This window comes from Falco cherrug, chromosome 11, assembly GCF_023634085.1.
Source record: "Falco cherrug isolate bFalChe1 chromosome 11, bFalChe1.pri, whole genome shotgun sequence".
Classification (NCBI taxonomy): Eukaryota; Metazoa; Chordata; class Aves; order Falconiformes; family Falconidae; genus Falco; species Falco cherrug.
This window is the reverse complement of record NC_073707.1, coordinates 9,267,467-9,288,007: the sequence shown is the minus strand read 5'-3', so window position 1 is coordinate 9,288,007 and position 20,541 is coordinate 9,267,467. Positions and strand designations below refer to the sequence as shown.

The 20,541-nt window shown below is 39.6% G+C and overlaps 1 protein-coding gene across 2 annotated transcripts in view; it reads left to right on the top strand.

The window, feature by feature from the left end:
• The first annotated feature begins 2,775 nt into the window (after nucleotides 1-2,775).
• The window catches only part of ARHGEF4 (Rho guanine nucleotide exchange factor 4), a 228,035-nt gene continuing 210,269 nt past the window's right edge, over nucleotides 2,776-20,541 (top strand). For both annotated transcript variants that reach the window (XM_027808895.2, XM_027808893.2), the window contains exons 1-2: nucleotides 2,776-3,062; nucleotides 17,626-17,661. In XM_027808895.2, the coding sequence (XP_027664696.2) occupies nucleotides 2,847-3,062; nucleotides 17,626-17,661 (252 nt within the window). In that variant the 5' untranslated portion in view covers nucleotides 2,776-2,846. The remainder of the gene's footprint in view (nucleotides 3,063-17,625; nucleotides 17,662-20,541) is intronic.

Genomic DNA, 20,541 nt, shown 5'->3' with positions numbered 1-20,541 from the left:
GAGACTTTGTACTTTTTTAAAAGATGGTGAAAATTTGGAAGGAATTCAGCACATACGACTACTTAAAGGCTTTAGGTAGTTTTCATTCTAATGCTAATGCTCTAAGGTTGCTGTTTGAATTCCAAAACAGACAGTTCTACAACTCAGTCATAAAAGCTCTCTCCCTGGAAAAGTGAGGGAAGACATCTAACCAGATATGAGGGAATACAGAAACACCTTTACCTGCATGAAGGTTTTAAAGCTGAAGATTGTGTATGGTATGATAGCGCAGGGCTAGATTCTTTTGATGTAAATCCCAGTGCATCCTCTTAGCACTAATCTGGAGGAGTTTAAAACGACCTGCAGCAAAATGTACAAACTCCAGATCAGGGAACTTTAAGGCTTGGTCCAAATCTATATGACTTATTTTCCTAAAATTGCTGAGACTGGCTATCATGGCTTCTGACTATCTGAAGGGTATAAGTGGATCTTATTTTAACTATCACTTCATTTGCAGTACCCAGGACCAGGAAACAGCTTAGGCAAACCTGTCTTCATTGGTTCATATGTTGTTATTCACATGATAAATGGCAGGGATCAGAGAAGTCATATTAGGGTTAAAAATATCTCATGTAGAAATTCCTTAGTCGTCAAAGAATTGGGAGGCAATGGTAAGATGAAAATATGACTTTGTCAGTATGTGGAAACATTATGTTCTTCCAGGAGCAGACTAAGAGAAGGTATCTTGGTAACAATATATGCAGTTTTCAATCTGCATCTACTCTTGTAATTTTCTCAGCTGACAGTGTTCTACTAGTTTATAAGCTAGCTCAATCATTTGCTTCTTGATATGTCTTTGGTTTGACTTCTTCCCTGTCATTATCTATATCAAGTGTTCTTTAACTGTGTTTAAAATTTCCAGCAATGGTGATACAGGCTTTTGGCATGGCCACAATTATTTTCAGATAAAGATAGTAGGCCACACACCTCTAGGAAGAAGAGAGCAGGCAAGAGCTGTGAAACTTTCCTCTGCATGAACTTGTCTGCTTTCATACTCAGGCCTAAGGAGTGCTAGCTTGCCCCTGTGCAGAGAAGGCTACCACACAAAGGCTATGGCAGCTGCCTGCTGACATTTGAAGCTCCACAAGCAGTACTTTAATCAGCTGCAGGTGGGAAAAGGTAGGGATTGCTGCTGAGTGTTACTCAAAAGCTGTGCTATGTCAGAGTAAGAATGTGGGAATTTTAGGCACATGTTGTTGGCAGCAGAGGGATATGGCTAGGAGGAATGAACACTGGGATGCTGTCCAGCTCCTTTGCAAGTGCTAGAGCCAGCTTGCCCTCAACATCTGTACTGAGGATTGCCTGCAGGAATAGAAATGGTGTTCTGCATTATTACAGCAAGCTATCACAGGAAGGTTTGGCTCTGTAGTTCATTGTATTTTCTCTTTCTCAAATTTGTGTGAACATGAAAAGAGAGGGAAACAGTGGCAGCTGTATCCATCAGAGGAATCAGGTGAGCCAAACACCTTGCAAAATATATCAGACAAAAGAAATGTTAGGTTTTCTGCATTTCTTTTGCTGTTTCTTATGGACAGACTGTATACGGGTGTGTAGCAGCTTTGTTTTTACCTTTTGTATTCTGAAACACCCATTCTAACAATACAGTATGTAACTCACAGGTAGTCCTGTGAAAGTCATTGAGATTAGGTCAAGATGTTATTAATATGATTGAAGATCATAAAATCAGATGTTAAGTATTTAGTGAATAACTGCCATGTCTGATGCTTAAGGGTGGTCCGAGACGATGAAATCTTTGTGTTAGATCCCCCGTATGTTAAAAATGGCGATGTTTCAAGATACCGGCCCTCTTGATTAGTTTTTCAGCAAACCACAGTTATCTCTTCCTAGACTTGAATATCCCCCTGTAGTAAGGGAAATAGTTTGAAGCAAGCATAACTTTCTGCATGAAGTTACCAGTACAGTTAATCCTATTAATTAAAATGATGTATTTCAGTTGTTGATGCTGTTGAATTTTCATAATTGATACAATTAAACCTAACCCTTTAGATCTTTTCTAACTGTCACTAAGAGTAGGCTAAAAGTCTTTAAAATTGTTCTTAACATACAAATTTGAGCTGTCACAAGGGACAGATGAGTTGCTTAATGTTTAGCTAAAAAATTAGTTAATCTCTTGCATATTTTCTTCATATTTTGGCCTATGGAAAGGCTGTTTGTTATTTCAGAATATCTTGGCTGTAGTCCATCTGCAAGACCTCATTTATTCTTTTGAAATCTGTAGCCTTCACAAGCTTGGCATCTGCGATATCACAGACAATGAATTATTGTGGCTAGAAGTCTCTGGAATTATAAAAACCCTCCTCCGTAAGAACATAATTTTTTTTTACAGAATTGGGATTTGTTCTGAGGAAGCACAGTTGGCAAAAAAAAATAAATATTTCAGAGATAACAGATTTTTCATCTTTTTTTCACCCTCGGAATGAACAAGGGAGTACTGATGCTGAAGAGTTGCTCTTTAAGTAAATGGAATCTTTCTCTTCTCTCTTGGCAACGGCAGGAGTATTCTTGTGCTGTATGACAAGGCTAGCTGGTGCTATATTTATCTTGTAGCTGTACACACATTTGCAAGAGGTCGCTCAATAAGAGAAAGGCAAAGAGCCAATGCAGTTTAAAGAAAGTTTGTTCTACCATAGTTTTAATATTTTGGGTTGGCTTAAAGACAGGGCCGCATACTTCTGGAGGACTGGGGAATAGCATTACTGATACGAAATAAAAACTTTCCTGAGTTGTCTCTGGAAAGATTAGGGTTTTGTGGAGAAGCAGGGGGGGTGAGGGTGTAAGTTTTCAAAATGGAGTTCAATAGATGTTTGGGTGCATCAGCAGAAGAGGAAAAAGGAAGACAAGAGGGTGGGGAAGATGATATTAATAATGCTGGCAGTAGTGTGGTCCATGAACAGCCGGATTTGGCACAAATGTACCTTACTTGTTTGTCTGAAAGATATATGAAAGCAAAATTCACTCTGACAGCGTACCTGACATACTGGCTGTTGCTGAAACTCTGCAAGGTAAGAAATTTTAGTACAAATATGTGAGATTTTTAACTTATGTGCTTAAAAGGCAAATTGATTAAAGTCTTTGCTGAAGCATTTGATAATTCATTAATATATACAATTAATTACCTTCATGGTTTATTACTAGAAGGAGCATTATAAATATTGACACTGTACTCAGAAACAGGTGATCCAACTTGTAGAGGCTACTAATTCAGTACTTTACAAAGCAATGCACTAATAATTGCCATACAGTTTATTTCTATATACTGTTTACATAGTGGCATGGGATTTGAAATTATTTTAGGTTAATTTCTAGGTGAAATTTATTGTACTGCTTTTCATTGGTTTACATTCATCTTGTGTGTTGGATAAGCAACAGAATGTATTTTAGTCCTGAAAACATGCACATTATAAAAGTAAGGAATTGGGAACATTTTTGCCAAATGTAATGGGGAATCAGTTTTAGCCTGTGGTGGGACCTACTTTAAATGTGATCTGGGCACACCTAATTAAAATATTTTTACTTGATGTGTTACTGGATAGGGAAGAAACAAGGCTTTGGACCATGTATAAATGCTATATGTAGCTTATTCCATTTCACCTTGCAGAAAGCTGCTTTAATATTCAGATCCAAGCAAGGAAACATTCAGTCCTACAGAAGTGATAGGTTTAAGGTTTTTGATTTGAGCCGAGAACACTGAGACATCTGAGCTTATAAGACTGATGTTTTTATGATAACAATGCTATATTAGTAAATGTAGAATGTGTAATATGTCTTCCTTTGTATTACTGCATTCAAGCTTTACACTCGTAGGCATTTAGTTGATGGGCAGATCACCAGATAGATCAAAAAAAATGTCAAAGCAACGTTTTCTGGCTGTTTCTACTTCTGAAGTTTAAGACAGATAGGAAATACATGATGGTGAAGGAGTGGAGACCACCGGTGTTGGGCCAGGTGGTGTCTCAGCAGCAACAAGCCCTCTCCTACAGGTACCTCTACATGTGTGGCAGTTTTGTGGCAGCACCTACATAGTTTTTTTGCTAGCATAGCTATGCAAAACTGTAACATAAAAATGTAAACTGAACAGTACTAACAATTTCATCTGTTAGATTGCTGGATAGCTTTGTTTCCATATATATTCCATATTTATAGTGCCTTTGGTTTTGTGGAAGTAGAGTTTATCAGGTGCTGCTGATTCCTTGCGTTAGGGGGCAGACACAGACACTTTCTTTCATATTACTTTTCCCTGTAATTTTTCTGCTTACTTGCTGCAGGGATCTTTTGTGAGGTTGACTGAAAGGGGTAGAAATCCATACAGCTACATGGGGGAAGTAAATAGCCTTAGGGCAGGTGTCAGAGCCATCATGTGAGGCAGAGTGCTGGGGCAACACACTTCCTGCTGGTTTTGCAGAGTGCTGATCCAGGGTGGGGAAGGTTTCACCTTGTCTGGTTCCTAATCGGTTCAGTTGGTTTTATTGTGGTTTGACCTCTTTGCAGCCATTGAAGCTGTAGGTTTTAAGAGCCATACTTGTGTTACAGAATGATCCAGAGCTACTGCTTTGGTAGTAGTTGGTCTGGGTGTGTGCAGCAACTTCAATACCTTGGACTCACTACTAATGCATAGAAATTTTGTGCATTAATCATGATGTGTGCAGGAAACATTGAGTGGCATGCACACAATGGTCTTGTGTGCGCCTTACCCTTTACCATAAATGGTTGTTTTTAAACCTGACAAGTAGCAAACAAAATCTTTGGTGTTGGACTCTTACAAAGAAGCTATGGCTTGATGCAAAGAAAAACATGAAATGTCCCTACCAGGCAGGTATGCAGGAACTTCAGCGCAACATATGGAACAGAGGAGACCTAATGCCCACTTGGCTCCTTCTCCAAGTAAGCCCATACTTCTGTGGGCTCCATGTGGACTAATCTGTGAATTGCACAGTATCATTGAATACTTTGTTTATGTGCTTATGTCTGGAGTATGCTAGGGTTGCCCCATTTCTGTGTGGATATTATTCCTTAAATGGCAGGAAGAGTTATTACAATACATAAGCTAGGAGAGGTGCTTCTGTCTGATTGCATCTGCTTGCATATAGCATTACGTTTGCACAGTGCATATAAGTCCTTCGAGCTGGGAAGGAACAATTCATACTATATGAAAGTAGAGTGAAGAGAGGTAATGCAGTTTCTGTTAATATCACAAATTTCTTCAGAAAGCTTTCTGAGAACCTTACAATGCCCTAGCTAAGCTGAGAGGATAACTAAACCTCTAATTTATTAATGCTTCTTTCTTGCTGAGCTTTCTTAAAGACTGTTCAGATTTGAGACCCCCTTTTCTTATTTCCTGACACTCTTCCATGACTTAAGTCTCTTCCAAGACCTAATCCATTCAAAAAGTGCTATTTTTTTTTCTCCTTCCCCCTCTCAAGAACAAAAGCAGCACAGTGTTGCTTTTTCTTAGGTTCTGCAGCTTGGCAGAACCTAGCAAGTCTGGCCTAGTGGGAGGGGAGGCCAGCAGCATTGAAATGGTGCTGCTGTGGTACAGAGGCACCCTTTGTAACAGCCAATGTACACCTCCTTTACATCAAAATTATTCCAGCTCTTGGCTACAGATAGTTCTTCAGGTGCTTATGACTTGGAAAATATCTGGGGCTCCCTATAACTCCTTACCAGCGCTACCCTGAAAGGGGAAATAGTTATGTAAGTAGGTGGCGTGGAGAGAGCCGTGTAGCCTGCTGGTCTTCTGTGGACTACCATCTGGGAAACCTCGCTGATGTGTCCCCAAGGTAGGCTTTAGATTTTAGGGGTCACCACAACTTGTGGGGATGAGACAAAAGACTGTGAATCTTTGTAAAAGTGCCACATGCCATAGAAGCTATCCTTTCAGCCAGTTCTGCTTTTCAAGTCCCATTGAACATCACACAGTTGCAAGGAAAGGGTGGTTGGGCACTCATTTATAGATGCCTGTGAACAAGTTAAGCTTCTTGCTTCTGTGCAAAGATGCATTTGGCTAAACAGCTTGTCTGTAGATGGAGCTTTTCTATTATATATTATATATTATCTTTATATATTATCCATATATTATCGAAGTTAGTTGTCTTCTGAAATGGAGAGTTTCTCTTGGGCTAACGTGTTTGGCACCCAGTAGCCCTTACTCATAATGAAGCTCCTTGGATCTGTAAGGTTGTTTTCTAAATCTTATAAGGGCAGGTATCCTGCCAGATCTCAGACTTGAGCAGTGCTTCCCTGACATTCTAATGTGTGTTACTATTGCACGCAAGTGGACGTCAATTATTTTGTAACTGAGCTTCATATCAAACTGCATGAGAGCACACACAGATTGGTGTCTGATTTCTCACTTGCTAAACACGGTCTTTCCTCATTCTGCTTGTGTTAGTTCTTCCCATCGTAAATAATCTCTTCATTTTTCAGTTCATGGCTGCTTACCTGTGTCATGTCCAAAGATATTTGCTCACAAAGAAGCGAACAGCTTTATAAACTTTAGAAAAGTTTTAGAAACAAAAGGTTAAATTAGTGCAGTCTCCTATGGGCGATCCCTTCTTAATGTGTAAGAATGATTGATTTAAATAAGCTGATTCCTTTCTAGCTTAAGTAAAAGTTAAAACTGAGAGTTCTGAAACACCTTGAAACAAAAGGTACCCACAGAGGGAGATGGCCATCAAGTTCCATACTGATGTCACACTAACTTTTCAAATAAGACGATAATTAATACATTAAACTTGTGAGAAAGAGAACAGACAACAAAAAGACCCCCCTCAAAATAAAAGCAGGCTTTAATTCAGATTTCACATAAGTTTAATTGAATTGATCCTCTCTTTCATTAATTTACAATACTTCAGTAATACCCAGTACCTCTGACTATCAAGAACAGTTGGTTAATGCATGTGATTTCCCTGTTATGCACTATATTTTAAGTGTTTTCTGTCAGCTCACCTGGTATTCTTTTAACAATCTAAATCCATACATAAGGCAAAATAACGGTGAGGTGGATCTGTTACCTAATTTCTTGTCTGCGTGCATACTTTTTGAGTACTGGATTCTATGGAGCTTCTGCTGTTGCTGTGTCATGACTTGAACACGACAAACTTGTACATGCTACATAAACCTACCCCAATGGATCCCAAATGAAAGATGAAAGTATTTAAATCACTATCCTATGGTTTAGGGCATAGGAGCTTAATTCTCAGCTATGCAATTGATTTATTACTCTGTATTGATAATCTTACTGTCCTTGGCTCAGCTTATTGCCTGTAAAGGGGATAAAAAATTTGTTGCATTTTTAAAAAATCTCTTTATATTTACTTCTGAATATAAATATTGTGGGGCTAGATTATCTTTCTATATGTATGTGGCAGTGTAAGGGCAGTCTGAACAGTATGGGATGAATCCCTTTCAAGGGGAAAGAGGAGCCTGGTTCTATACTGTGAATGAATTTTCTAGGCATTAGTCTGTGATCACAAGGAAGTGTAGAGGTACTGCCTGCCTTCTTTTGCCATCCATTTGAGGAAAAAAAGGGTGCAGAGAGGCCATTTTTAGCCTTTTCTTATCTGATGTTTTCAAAAAGATCTTCATTGAAAGTGTGGTGCCTTTTGGAGATGTCACTTATGTATTCCACATCTTTATTTCTCATTCCTGGGATCTACAGACAACAGGTTGGAAGATCTAAGATGTAAGTGACTTGTTCAGGAGAAGGATCTCTCTTTTGGATTCCAAATGACAACCCCAAGAAACTGTCTAGTGAAGGGAGAAAGGGGTTTCAGATACATCTTGCCATCACAATTTTATAGTGGTTAGATACAATTGTTGCCTGCCAAGTGTGCTGTTACTGTGTTTTTAACACTCTCCATGTATTCTACTGAGAATACCTAACTATCAGAAGTTTGAAGCACCAGAAAGTTGGGTCTGAAAAAACTAATTTGAGGTTCCTATCTCCTTTTTTAGTTTGCTCCCAACATAACACTATGCTCATAGAAAGATTTTGGCAGAGGAGGGAGCTGAACCTTGAGATACAGTGTGAGACAGGGGCTTAACCAGTGGACCATCCCCCCTGTCCTGTCTTGGTAGGTGGCAGTTGGAGCAAAAAAAGAAAATACTGCAATGGGAACTGGCTGGCTCCTTTCAGTTATTTTCCAGCTACCTTAACATAAATATTTGTTGGAAATGGAAAGATATTTTTTTTAGTTATTTGATATGCTTATATGATCTTGCTGTGTCTGTAACTCCTCCCTAATAACTTTTGAACATTCCAGCCAATCTCAGCAAAATTTGAGTGAGGTAGACATTACAGAGTTCACATCAGGGAGACAGAAGTAGGTAGTCAGGGAGTGGAAACGGAGACTTGGCTAATACCCCTCCTGAGGAAAGACTCCTGCGTATATTTATCCCTTATTAAACATCAGAAACGGTGTAAAATGTTTCCCTTTCCACACTGGAGAACTGCGTATCTGTAGGAAACAGGACTACATTGGTTCAGCTGCTTGCAGAAATACATGTTTTCTCAATAAAGTGTTGTTTGTTTGGCTGTTAATGGAACTCCACTGAAGCTTACTGTCCTCAGAGTAAAAGCCAAGATTTTTCAAGAAGTGCAACTTGAGACAACTAAAGAGGGATGTTTTTCAGGAAGCCGTAAACATTCCCTCCCCCCTCCCCTTGGAACACTGACTTTTTAAGCTGTCTCAGATGTGTCAGCCAGATCTCAATCTCCATTCACTTATTTGGTCAAAATGGTCAATTTTTTTTTTTTTTGAGTCAAGTTGCTAGGGTGAACAATCTGATTAGGTACACTGTTAATTTCTAAAACGTCATAAGCTGTTATATAGGGCTTATTTTGTTCAGGGAAAATATTTCTGAATCAGTTTTCCTTTAATTTATGCCCAATTTTTCTGGATTTATTTGGGCCAGAAATATTAAAGCAACCTGTTTTATACTGGAGTAGTACTTACAGTGCTGGGTAGGCCCAAGTGTTGTAGAGAGACAGAGCAATGGAAATAGAAAAGAGTGGAGGGGAAAACTGGAATGTATCAAACCTGACAGTAAGCTTGGTTCAGATTGGTTTCGCATTCTGGGCAGAGATGCAGTTCTTTATGGGCAGTGTAAATCATTTGGCCTGTGCTGGGGAGTTAGGCTTCTGCCTTTCCCCACTCCAAAAGGCCAAGAATTGAAATTTTCCTAGTATCTTTGGTATTTATCAAGCCATCTCCTGGATCTAGCTCTGAGCTACAACCAGTGTGTTCAGAGAGTGCAGGCTGTGAAAGACTGATGTACAGAACAGTTCTGAAACATGGGGAATGATTGCTGGAAAAGCCAGGCACATCCCTTTTTTTTTACAACCTCATTCTCTTAAAATTACCACACCTTCTTTTGTGTGGGAGAACATATGTTTGTATTCAGTAGCTACTTTTCTGTGAAACTGTCTTTCTCAGCTATCAAAGTTCCCAGAAAACACTATCAATCAAAGATGTATTCTTTATGTTGTTAATTTGAGGGCAGTTCTTGCAATGAGCCTGCAGAGTTCGGCACCACTGGAGCTCATGAATCAGGGCAGAACTTTCTTGCTAAATCGTGACTTTACGATTAGGTTAAAAAAAATTGACTGAAATCCTGCATGACTAGTAGAGTATATGGGGTGGATTAAGAACCTGTAAATAGATGACTGAGAATAAATTACTACTTCTTGGGCATGCTGGAATACTTGATGCTTTTCCTAGAAAGTTTCTTATTATTATAGACATCTAGAGAAGGTGCTGTATTTTTTTTTGTCCTGGTGTTTTCTGTTGGAGGAAAAGAGCAGAGTTGGTGCTGGACAGAAACAAAATCTCTCACCTGATGCTTCGAGTATGGCACTCCAAGTGTGATTATTTACAAAACTGGATGAAAATTGGCAAGTATTGAGGAATTTGTGGTGTTACAGCTGCATCATTAAAGCAAGCCTTGAATAAGATGTTGCCAGATAGCACAATATCTAAATAACCACAAAAGTGCTTGGGCAGGGCTATTTTAAAAGTTAGGTAGATCACTCTGCCATTCAGGAACAAGAAGTGAAACAAAATTTGAGCTTCCAAATATCAACAAATGCATTTTTTCCACACACTTGACTAACTTATTTGGAAGCTTGCATTTGCACTGAGGAAGAGTGTGTCTTGGTGTGAAAAAGCCATTTTTTGTAGGGCTATCAACCTTCAATTATACTGCCCCAATTCCTGTAAAAAAAAATGTAGAATAATATGAATAATTAAAAAAAGCAAGCTATCACTTTACATTGAGTTTTAACATATATATTGCATTTTTTCCTTAGTCAAAAGCCGGTTTTGTTCTTTAACTCTCAGCTTTGCTTTTGGATGTAATAAGTGGATTAATCTGTAGATTAGAGAAAATAGCCTAATTTTGATTAGGGTCATTATAAGTGGACTGTCATTTTGATTCTAGCAAAAGAAAATGGTAGGATAAACCTTGGTAGCTCACCTTTTGTGTCCTTATCCAATAGATGAGACTGTAGTGTTGGGGTTTAGAGAACTTCCAGGTAATAAAGGAATCAAGGCAGAATTATTTACCATAGTTCAGATGCAAGCACTGAGCACAGACACAAGTTCACAGGCAGATTTTCAAGAAATGTCTGTCCGTGTTTACCACTCCAAATTTTCCTATCCACACTCTGCCAGCAGATACTGCTTATGCTGCAGGGGCAGCACAACAGGATATGAATCTGCCACCCTGAACATTGTTCTTAATGTCCAGATGTGTTAATGTAAACTGAAGTCTGCATTGCTGTTGTCTTCAGCCATTCCAGTTGACTCTCTGTTAATATGTGAGACCCACTAAGTCAGAGGTCAGCATTACATCCACTTACATTGTACAGGTGATATTAATCTATCCCTTGGACATCATCTGGAAAACTGGGCTAGTAAATTGTGTTACAATGTTAGTTACTAAAATCTTACATAATGATTAGTGGTGCACTATGGTGACGTTGTATGATGCACAAAACTAACAGCATAAATGGTACAGCTTTATTTATAGCTCCTTCTTTATTTTCACCATTTGCTGATAATTATATTTGATGTTATACCCCAGAAAGCAATATAAATGCCCTATATTAATTAAATGAGACGGAATGTAATAGTCTTTGTTATGCTTTTTGTCTCTGTGTTCCTGCAGAACTAAACTGAAAAGAAAGGGGGGAAAAACCTCCTAGTATTTGGAAACATTTTAAAAATATTTCTCTGCTGCCAAAACAGACAGATAGCTTTTGTGCTCAGACAAATTACGGGGTGGGGCAAGCAGAAGGGATTAATGCTGTCTCCAAATGAATAAGTGGGGTTTTTTGATGATATTTGCTATAATCCTATTGGCAAAATGGACAATCCTAGTACAGTTTGGTAGCCAGTCTCTCCCTGTTGAAAAAGAGACCAGGCCCTTAAGGTGTGGTGAGAAGCACGTGGGTGGTAAACTAGAATGTGGAAGAAATATTATTGTCAGTGCTCAGGAGAAAATAGCTTTTACAGTGTTGGCAATTAAAGTTCTCAAATTGGAATTTTTTCCCTTAAAGTCCCAGCTCCTGGAGGCAAGTGACTGCATAAATGTCTGATTTAAAAAAGCTTTTCAGATGCTATAACTGCACAGGAAAACCGAAATATCAGTTTGCAATGGAAAGTTCTCAAACAATAAATCTTTCATCCTTGGAATTGTCCATCATCTTGCAAGTGTTTTAGAGCTTGGATCAACTTGTTAAAGATGCTGATTATAATGGCTTGTGGGACTGACTTTGTTCTTTGCTTATGCCAAATAAAAATTCTAAACAGCATGAGTATAGCAGTGCTCATCTGGGAAGTGCAGGCTTTTATTTCACATCCCATATAAATAACTAGCCAGGATGCCCAGCAAAGAGAGTGTGGGGGGACAGGCATCAGCAAAATGCATTGGAAGCAGACGAAAGCCTCAAAAAAAAAAAAAAAAAAAAAAATTGCATTTATGCTGGTGGAGGCAAGCAAAGACTCCCAGAACAAATCTGCACACAAGACATCCTGGGAACTTCAATGGTCATAAATGGTGGAATGTTTCACATTGTTGAGAAAACCTAGGTTTGCTGCTCTGCTGTGGAGAGGACAGCTGCCTCTTGAATTGCCACTGTTTCTTGCAGCATATCATTGCAATTTAGAAAGCTAAGAGCTTGAGTAGCTTTTTGTTAGAGCGGTGAGGATGGCAACACATGGTAGCAATAATTAAAAAAAAAAGTGATCTGTGTGATCTCATGGTATTTCCAGTCTTACTGAAACTAGGACTCTGCATACATCTTTGTTTTCATGGACATGTGCTCTTTTTCATCCTGTTTACTTCCAAATATCTGTTAGCCCTAAGAGAATGACACCTCTGACTTCACTGTCTTTTGTTCAGAAAACTTGTGCAAGAGTGATGGGGTTTTGTGTTGGGGGCCAATAACAAGGATCCCCAGGGGAACAGCAGCCTGGCTGGAAACAATGTTTGTACAAACCCTGACTTCCAGAAATCTGTGCTGCGGGTCAATGTATGTCCCAACAACACTATCTTACTGTGTCTGCTAAACCAGCTTCACGCTTCTAACATAGTAGATCTCATCCTTTCCAGACTGAGAAATGTGTGCAACCCTGTGTGAAGACACTGAATATCTGTGTTCACTCCTGTTTCTGCTTGAACCTCCCAATATGGCCTTGGATAAACTGCCTCATCTCTGCATCAGTTCTTCATCTTATGGGAATACTTGCTTATTTCCACCAGGAAGTACACAGATATTTGGAAGAATGAGCCTATATGCCTCGTATAGCAAGTCTCCAATTTGGGAAGTGACCTGTAGCTATCACTACATTACAGACAAATATGTGCAAGAGGAGAAGGCCTGCTTGTTAGCAGGAAAGAACTGAAATGTGACATCTGCAATTTGTAAGTTAAAAGCATCTAAAATGAATGAAACATTTGAGTTTTCAGATTGATTTTTAGAGATGTGTGATAAAAAAAAAATGGTAGGACATTGTGGAGAAGCTTTTGCAACTGTTTTTGGCTTTTAAGTGGTTTTTTTTTTTGGTGGTACTCATGCTTTGAGCAGTTCCAACCCCTAACTGCTTGTTTATTAATCCATTTCTTCCCCCCAGGCACGCACTTCTAGCAACACAACTTTTAGTGGGAAGCACAATGAAACAAGTCAAGGAGTGGACATGTCTGAAAACCTAATCTCTTCCACTTGCCCCAGTTAATTTTCACTTCCATGGAAGTGCCATATTTCAGAGCACAGTCACATGCTTGCACAGAAACAGGCATGAATGTTGGTCAGCTGGAATTTCCTTAAACTGTTATTGCCACAAGAGCATGGGACTGTACCACATTCTCATTAGCTGTCAGAAAGTCTTCCTGAGGAAACCAAACCTACCTAGATGAGGTCAGGACCTGTGTTGTAATATATATACCAAAAATGGTAATTCTATGTTAAAAAAATAGGAAGTTACATAAAGAAAGAGGCTTCCAATTAGAACAAGTTAAAAATTAGTATGGAGAAGAGTGGATAGTGTTGAAGGATGTTCTAGAACAAGTTTCAGGAAGTGTCATTGTTCAAGGATAAACTGATTTTGCTTTAAATTAAACCCTATTTATTGAAACAGAACTTCAGAAATTATGTATAGTAACAGATGGTTCACTCTCCCTTCTTGTCATCTTTACAAAAGTGCTTTGCAGTTTACCTTAAAGCTCCCCAGGCCTGCAAGTGTTGGTTTTAAGATGGAGGGTTTGAGTGTGTTAAAAATAAATGCTAAAACTGAGGGGAAGTACCCCACTGACAAGAATGTGCACTCATCCTGAGAAGCAGTGGGGCACTTGCTGTTGGAAAGATTCAAAGCTGCCATAACTTATGGTAAATAACAAAGGGCTTTGTATATAGCAGACTAATAAATCATGTTATGGAATCTGTGAGTTTAAACCTGGAATTACTTCCACTGTCAGGACGATGACTTGCCTTAAAAATATAAAACAACTTTTCATTTGGCCTTGAAAAATCTTTAAGAATGTGGTGTTATTATTACTTAAGGTAAGCTTTTTGGGCTGGAGGGATTTTACTCTTGTGAGTGAAAGAATTATGCATAACCTACAGTGTTTCTGTACCTGGGGATCTTCTTCCTCATCTTAAAGATCATGGTTTCCGTGAAGCTGATGAGGTGGGAGAAGTCCTTAGATATATAGAAAAGGAAATCTGGGAAAGTGTGTATGAGGAATGGGGTTTGGGATCACTGTGTAGAATAGAAGACCGATTATTGTTTTGTAAGACGGCAGTATTGGAGAAGGGCAAAATGTTTTAAGGCAGAACCTTCAACTTGAAAGTTTTATTTTACTTTTTCATTTCCAATGCAAAGTTCAGGACAAGTTCACTGAAGTTTGTGAACCCTTCAGCAACAGTTTGGCGAAGTTTCAAGCAAGCCTGAAATGGTATATGGTTTGGATGTAAATCAGGATGGGTTTGATCCCAAGCCACCTGAAGCACAGCACTTTTGGCTGCATGCAACTTTGTATTTCAGCCTTCATTGCGGCCCAGGCCTAGATTTGCCCAGCGTGAAGCTTTTGCTTGAAGTGCTGTGAATGGAGCCTGCTGTACTTTTAACTGATGTAGCACTTGCAGAGTACATCTAGTCATGGCATCCTGGTAGTGGACAGAAATGGTGAGCATTGTATACTTGTCATGGATGGCTTACTTAGGTTCTGGTTCAGCCAGATGGTCATTATAGACAAATCCATACATCTAAACCTCAAAGTTGATGAGGCAACATGTGGGTCTCATGCAGTTTTCCTCAGGTAGTTTTGTTCAGAACTCACTTCTGGGGCTACACTAAGGCTCTGGAGAAAGCTGCAATAATTCCAAAGGGTACACATTGGCACTCTTCCTAAGCATTACTTCTTGTTTAATTAGTCCAAAGGAATTTTTAAAAGATTAACCCTTAAATACCTTTTGACCTGTAGAAGTAGATTCCTTCACATAAGTCTGAAAGGTTTCTCAGTTCTGTTCTGTGTAGTGCAAGGAGTGGGGAAGATTTCTTGCAGAAGCCAAATGTTGGTTCCTGCAGCTGTATGGATTTCTTTGTGCCAGTAGTCACAATATGGCCACCTGCCCTGATTGCAGGGTCAAGCCTTAGATAACACAAAATAAGCAAAGGATGGTCCTTTCTTTGCTAAAGATTTTGACATCTGTGGAGTTGAATAACTAGGTAAGATGTTATTAATAATTATTGATAGAATAATTTATTGTTATAAATGCTGGGAGGGCCTTTAAAAAAGCTGTTATGGACTGACTATATTTTGCTGCAAAGTGGTAGTATATTATTATTTTACTACATTGGGTATCCTTTCCTCTTTGTTACACTGAATTGCACAACTTTGAAACTTCAGCGGAGCAAGTCTCCAGCCTTTCTGAATTTGCATGAAACGATTATGCTTGGCTGGGAGTTTTCTGACATGGTAATGTCTGTTCATGCCCTTTTCTGGCTTTCTTTCCTGTCTGTGAAAGGAAAACTCATGAATAAGATGACTGGGAAATAAATGCAAGCACCTTTTAAATAATAACATCAGAAGTAGGTCTACAGCTCTTATGGCAGGGTTTTAAAGGGTTGCCATGTAATCGCTTCCTTCAGAGCCAGTTCCTGTTAACAGATACTGGGAAGTGCTTTGTAAGATGCTAAACCCTGGGGCTCAGGTGAGGCAGACTTTTTGGCTCTGTTTTTTTAGTGAGAAATGGGTAGATTACTTTGACATAGTCATCACTGGCTGCTCCTCAATACCTTGTGTCCATTGTCACTTGAGCAGTGATTAAGGCAAAATCTACGTCCAGTCCTTTCTAGCAGAAGGAGCTACTGTTTAGCTGTAACTTCTCATCTGTAAATACTCTTGCAGTAACACAAGACTGACAGTTTTTACCTTTATGTAACAAGTGTTCAGAAAAGAACTGCCTGAGCCTTTCATTTTATGGTCTCTAGCAGAGAAGTCATCAACAATAGGAAAAAACTTGGGATATGGAGTTAATTTTTTAAAAAAGTGGGATTGCACAGTTTAGAAATCTTTCAGTTTTCTGTTAAACTACTCAAATGCTGCCTTGATATATGCACTTTGAAACTTTTGTTCCATAGTCCACCATGAAATCTAGCATTTAAAACAATTTGACATCGTTGAGTGACATTTTCACTATATTTTGATATAGGTCACATTCTATTCTCCCTTTTTCCTTCCAAAGAATTACTTCTATTAAAACCCAACCAAACCTAAGTCTGTGATTTTGCAGCAGAATACGCTATATGTGCACACAGGTAACACAAGGTAGAATTTGCCACAAAACCCTTGTTTCTCCACCAACCCCTGTGTTCACCCTTGCTTGCTACCTCTGTCCGTGCTTCTATTCCCAGACCAGTCTCAAGCTTCCAGCCCTTGAATGCCTGCTTCCCCTGCCCATTTGGCTTTTGGTTATCTAAGGATTTTTTTGCCCCCCAAGTTCTTTTAAAACACAAATACTTCTAGAGAGAATGTGAATCATACATCTTCTGGTGGCAGATTCTGGTTCTCTGAAAGCAAAGCTCTCAGCAGAAGTGTTATATATTCCTGCTGGACTTTATTACATCCAAGACTATGTTAGTGGGAGCAGTAAATGCTTGCAAGATAAACAGAATTGCTTCTCAGAGACAAAATTACTTGCACCATATATTGTCAATCACTTTAAGCTAATCTGCTAAGCATTAAAGAATTTAGGACTTGCTTATGATTTGACACTAGAATTTTCTAATGCTCCCAAGCATAAATGGAGTTACACCTGACATACCACTCTGAAGTCAGAGCACAGTTTGGCCATTTGTATAAACTTAGCCTCAGAGCGCTTCCAAACTGAACTTTTTGTTTTACAAAAAATCTTCTGACTCCCCATCCAGGCTGAGATTTTCATGTGAGACTAGTGGATAAACCTGATTACTGTATTAGAGGGCTTGTAATCTTAAAGTGAAAGAGTAAGTGAAAGTATTAAAGCATACAAACTAACTGGGATACTGCTAGGCAGGAGTATTACTAGTGTCTTTTTTCTGCAGTGTGTGTATATAAAGCCTCCTCTCCTCCCTCTCATGCAGAACTCCTGTCTAAGTAACTGTTAGGTTTTTCTTTTCTGTTTTAACTGTTAGCTTTCCCCTCTCTTCATTTAACCCACCCTTTCAGAAAGTCCTGAATACATAAAAAGCTTTTGCAGTGTGCCCTGAAGCATGTATACTGATGAAGCACATACAATGTAATTATGGATAGCACAATGCAACATCATGAAGTGCCTTTGTTTACAGCTTCTCTATCATGAGAGTATAATGAACAGATTCACTGAGGAAATGCAAAAGCAGATGCCTTTGGCTGGCTCCTGTTGTTCTCTTTTTGGCAAAGAAAGAGGGACAAATCTACCCTGGGACAGCCCCACTGAAGTCAGATGAGTTACACCAGGCAGGAACTGGAACTTTTCTCTTTTTTTTAAAAAAGAACCGTTTCCAGATCTCTTTTCCCTGACTGTCACAATTTCTTTTTCCACAGAAAGCCTATGAGAAAAGACTCTCTGCTTCTAAAAAGGTAGGATAACCTTTTAATACCTAATTTCCGCAGCAGTGTAAGTTCTGTGTGTATCTACCAATGGCTGTAATTGTAAAACTAATCTCTAAGTATTTATAGAAAAAAGTATACTAAAAACCTAAAATCATATTTATTGAATGGGAAAGTAGGAACAGAATGTACTGTGAGAGGGATAGAGTACTAATACACAGCTGTGCTGCAAGTGCATGACATACGCTTAGAGCTGGCCTAGGTATCAGCATATGGTATCACCTTGAAACGTTCTGCGTGTAGTGAGTAACATTGGACAAAGCTTCTGAGGGCAGATGTCTGTGAAAGCACCACACTTCACATGTCTGCGAAATCTTTAGGGAAGAGGAACCTGTGGCAACTCCTAGTATCATGCATATTTGCAAATGATAATCTTTAAAACAAGTTTATTGGGGCAAACCTGGGATTGCACTTCATAGCACAGTGTAATAACAAAAGTTAGCAGGACTGCTGATGCTTTGTGCTTGCTAGTGCTGTGGCCATACTTCTAGGGGTTTTTTCCTCTACCAAGGGCCTGAATGGTGCCTCTCATATAAAACCTGCCATTTACAATTTGCCTTTTGCTGAGGCCTCCTTTGTGTTCACACAAGGCAGCTGGCAGGAGTGCTGACCTCCTCCGAGCTGAGCCTTGCCAGTGCTAGCTAATCAATATTCAGTAGAGTCAGTTGTTCATTATGAAACCATTGATTATCCCTGGAAGGTTACTCCCCCTGTTTGTGTCATTTTTCAGTCTCTTCCTTTTTCAACCCATCCAACCCCCCATCCCAGGCTCTCAAGAGGACAGAGTACTGGGATGGAAATGAGTTTCCCTTTCAGGATCTGAATAGTTCGTTGTCAGATGTCAAAACAGTCTTTGAAAAGAAGGTAATTTCCCCTCTGCCAGATTTTTGTTTATACCAGGTTTGCAATTTTGATTTCTGGGATATTTCTAGTGATTGCGAGCTGCGCACTTGAAGTGTTTGTTGTATTTGCCTTATGCAGGTTGCATTAGTTACACTGAGCTGTGGTGTCCTGTGGCTGAAGAAAAAACCCACATCTTTTACACAGCTGTAGCTGACCTGTCTGAACTTTTGCACAAAAGTGGAGAGCCATGGTTTCATATTCCATGCTATTCACAAGCAAATAAACAGGGAGGCTCATGAAGGACTGAAAACATCCTGCAAGCCCTTGGCTTCTGGCATGCTCTGCTCAGAGTACACCCACATACATTACACAGTCTGTTCCTCTTCCCTAACACAAAAGGGGAGGTCTGTGAGGTTTGGCAAAAATCATAACAAAGTCTCTTCTTTTAAATGTCATTTGTCCACTTAAGGATGTATTCAGTCAACACAGCAGTAGAGAAGTGTGAGATAAATACAGAAGTCTAAACACTTGACTTTATTAGAATAGATGCCAGATACATAGACAGATAGAAAAGACTAAAGAAATTGTTTTGGCTAGCTTGATTGGTTGCTTTGATTGTAAGTATATCATTAAAAATCATAGCAGAGATTACAGATCAAAAAGGCAAGGTCCGAGGCTTCAAAGGAGGGGAGCAGGCAGCTGGAGCTAAGAGACAGATGGGTAAAAGAAAAGCCGTTTGCAGAGAACACAATGCTTACCTCCGTTACACTACTCAGTTCAAGTTAGTGCCCTGTCCAAAGAGCAGGAGCTGCACTGGGCTGTGACAATCTACCTTACAGAGTGACTCCATTAGAAGAGCTGAACTTGCAGTTGATGGCTAGTAATTGTAGTAAGAGGGTTGAAAGTCAACAGCTTTCAAGCTTTATCCTGCTTGTCTCTTGGCTTGGATTTAAATCATCACTAATTCAAGCTAGATGCTTCTGTCTGGGAGCAGAGTCAACTATGCAAGTCAAAGCACAGCAGAAGTTATTACCTCAGTGAAGGTGAGCATCTTTTCCTCTCCTGCCCTTAGCACTTGAAGGAGGAGCTGTGGTTGCATGGAGAGCAGACCCTGCTGTCTGTCTCTGATTTTACACAAAGTGCTATATTACTAGGGAATGGAAAGCCAGAGAACACATAAATACTGTGGAACTCCTGCAGTGGATGGCATTATTCACTGTTGATGGAACAAAACATAGACCATACCTGGTTAGCACCTTGCATTGGCGCATCTTGGTTCATCTTACAGACTAGTCTGTGGTTTTGTCAGGTGCTGATGATTTTAGCCCATGTCTCCAAGGGCTGGTTCAGAAGCCAGCTCTGTGACCATTGCCAGCAATTCAGTCTTGTCCGGTCATTAGTACATGCCAGAGAGGTGATGACAGGGATGTGAAAAATGGCAAGCTGGCAGACTGGGGTTTGTTTAGCCAGGGGGGTTTCCTGTCAGATCCCTGTCTTTCTGATCAAGGCATGTGACACAATGGATCTGTCAGACTGCCAGAGAAAGTTTGGTGAAGCGTAAATCAGGCATTAATGTAAAAGTGGGCAACAGACAGTTCCTCGGCTGATAGAGAGGGAGCTGTCCCTGGCATGGGAGAAGAGTGACTCCACCTGCTGTCCTGTTTGTCGGGGAGTACTTACTTCCAGTGTCAGTTGTCATCCTGCTGGTGTTAATTAGTGTTTTTAGCTATTTTCTGCAAAAAGACTTGTTACTACTCAATGGAGAGAATCCCTGAGATATGGTGTTGTATTAAAACAGAACAGATATTCTTTATGTCCAGTTTGGCTTTCAGCTGTCTTCAATGTGCCTGAGATGTATTTAAAGGATGCAGTGAAGGACTAATATTATGTCTTGATCAGAGAATATCATCAGTGTATTACAGAGGAAATGTTAGCAGAGAGCATACTGTTCCCATGCCTCTGTTAGGCAGAACTCTTCCTGTCCCATTTATATTGACATTACCCTGT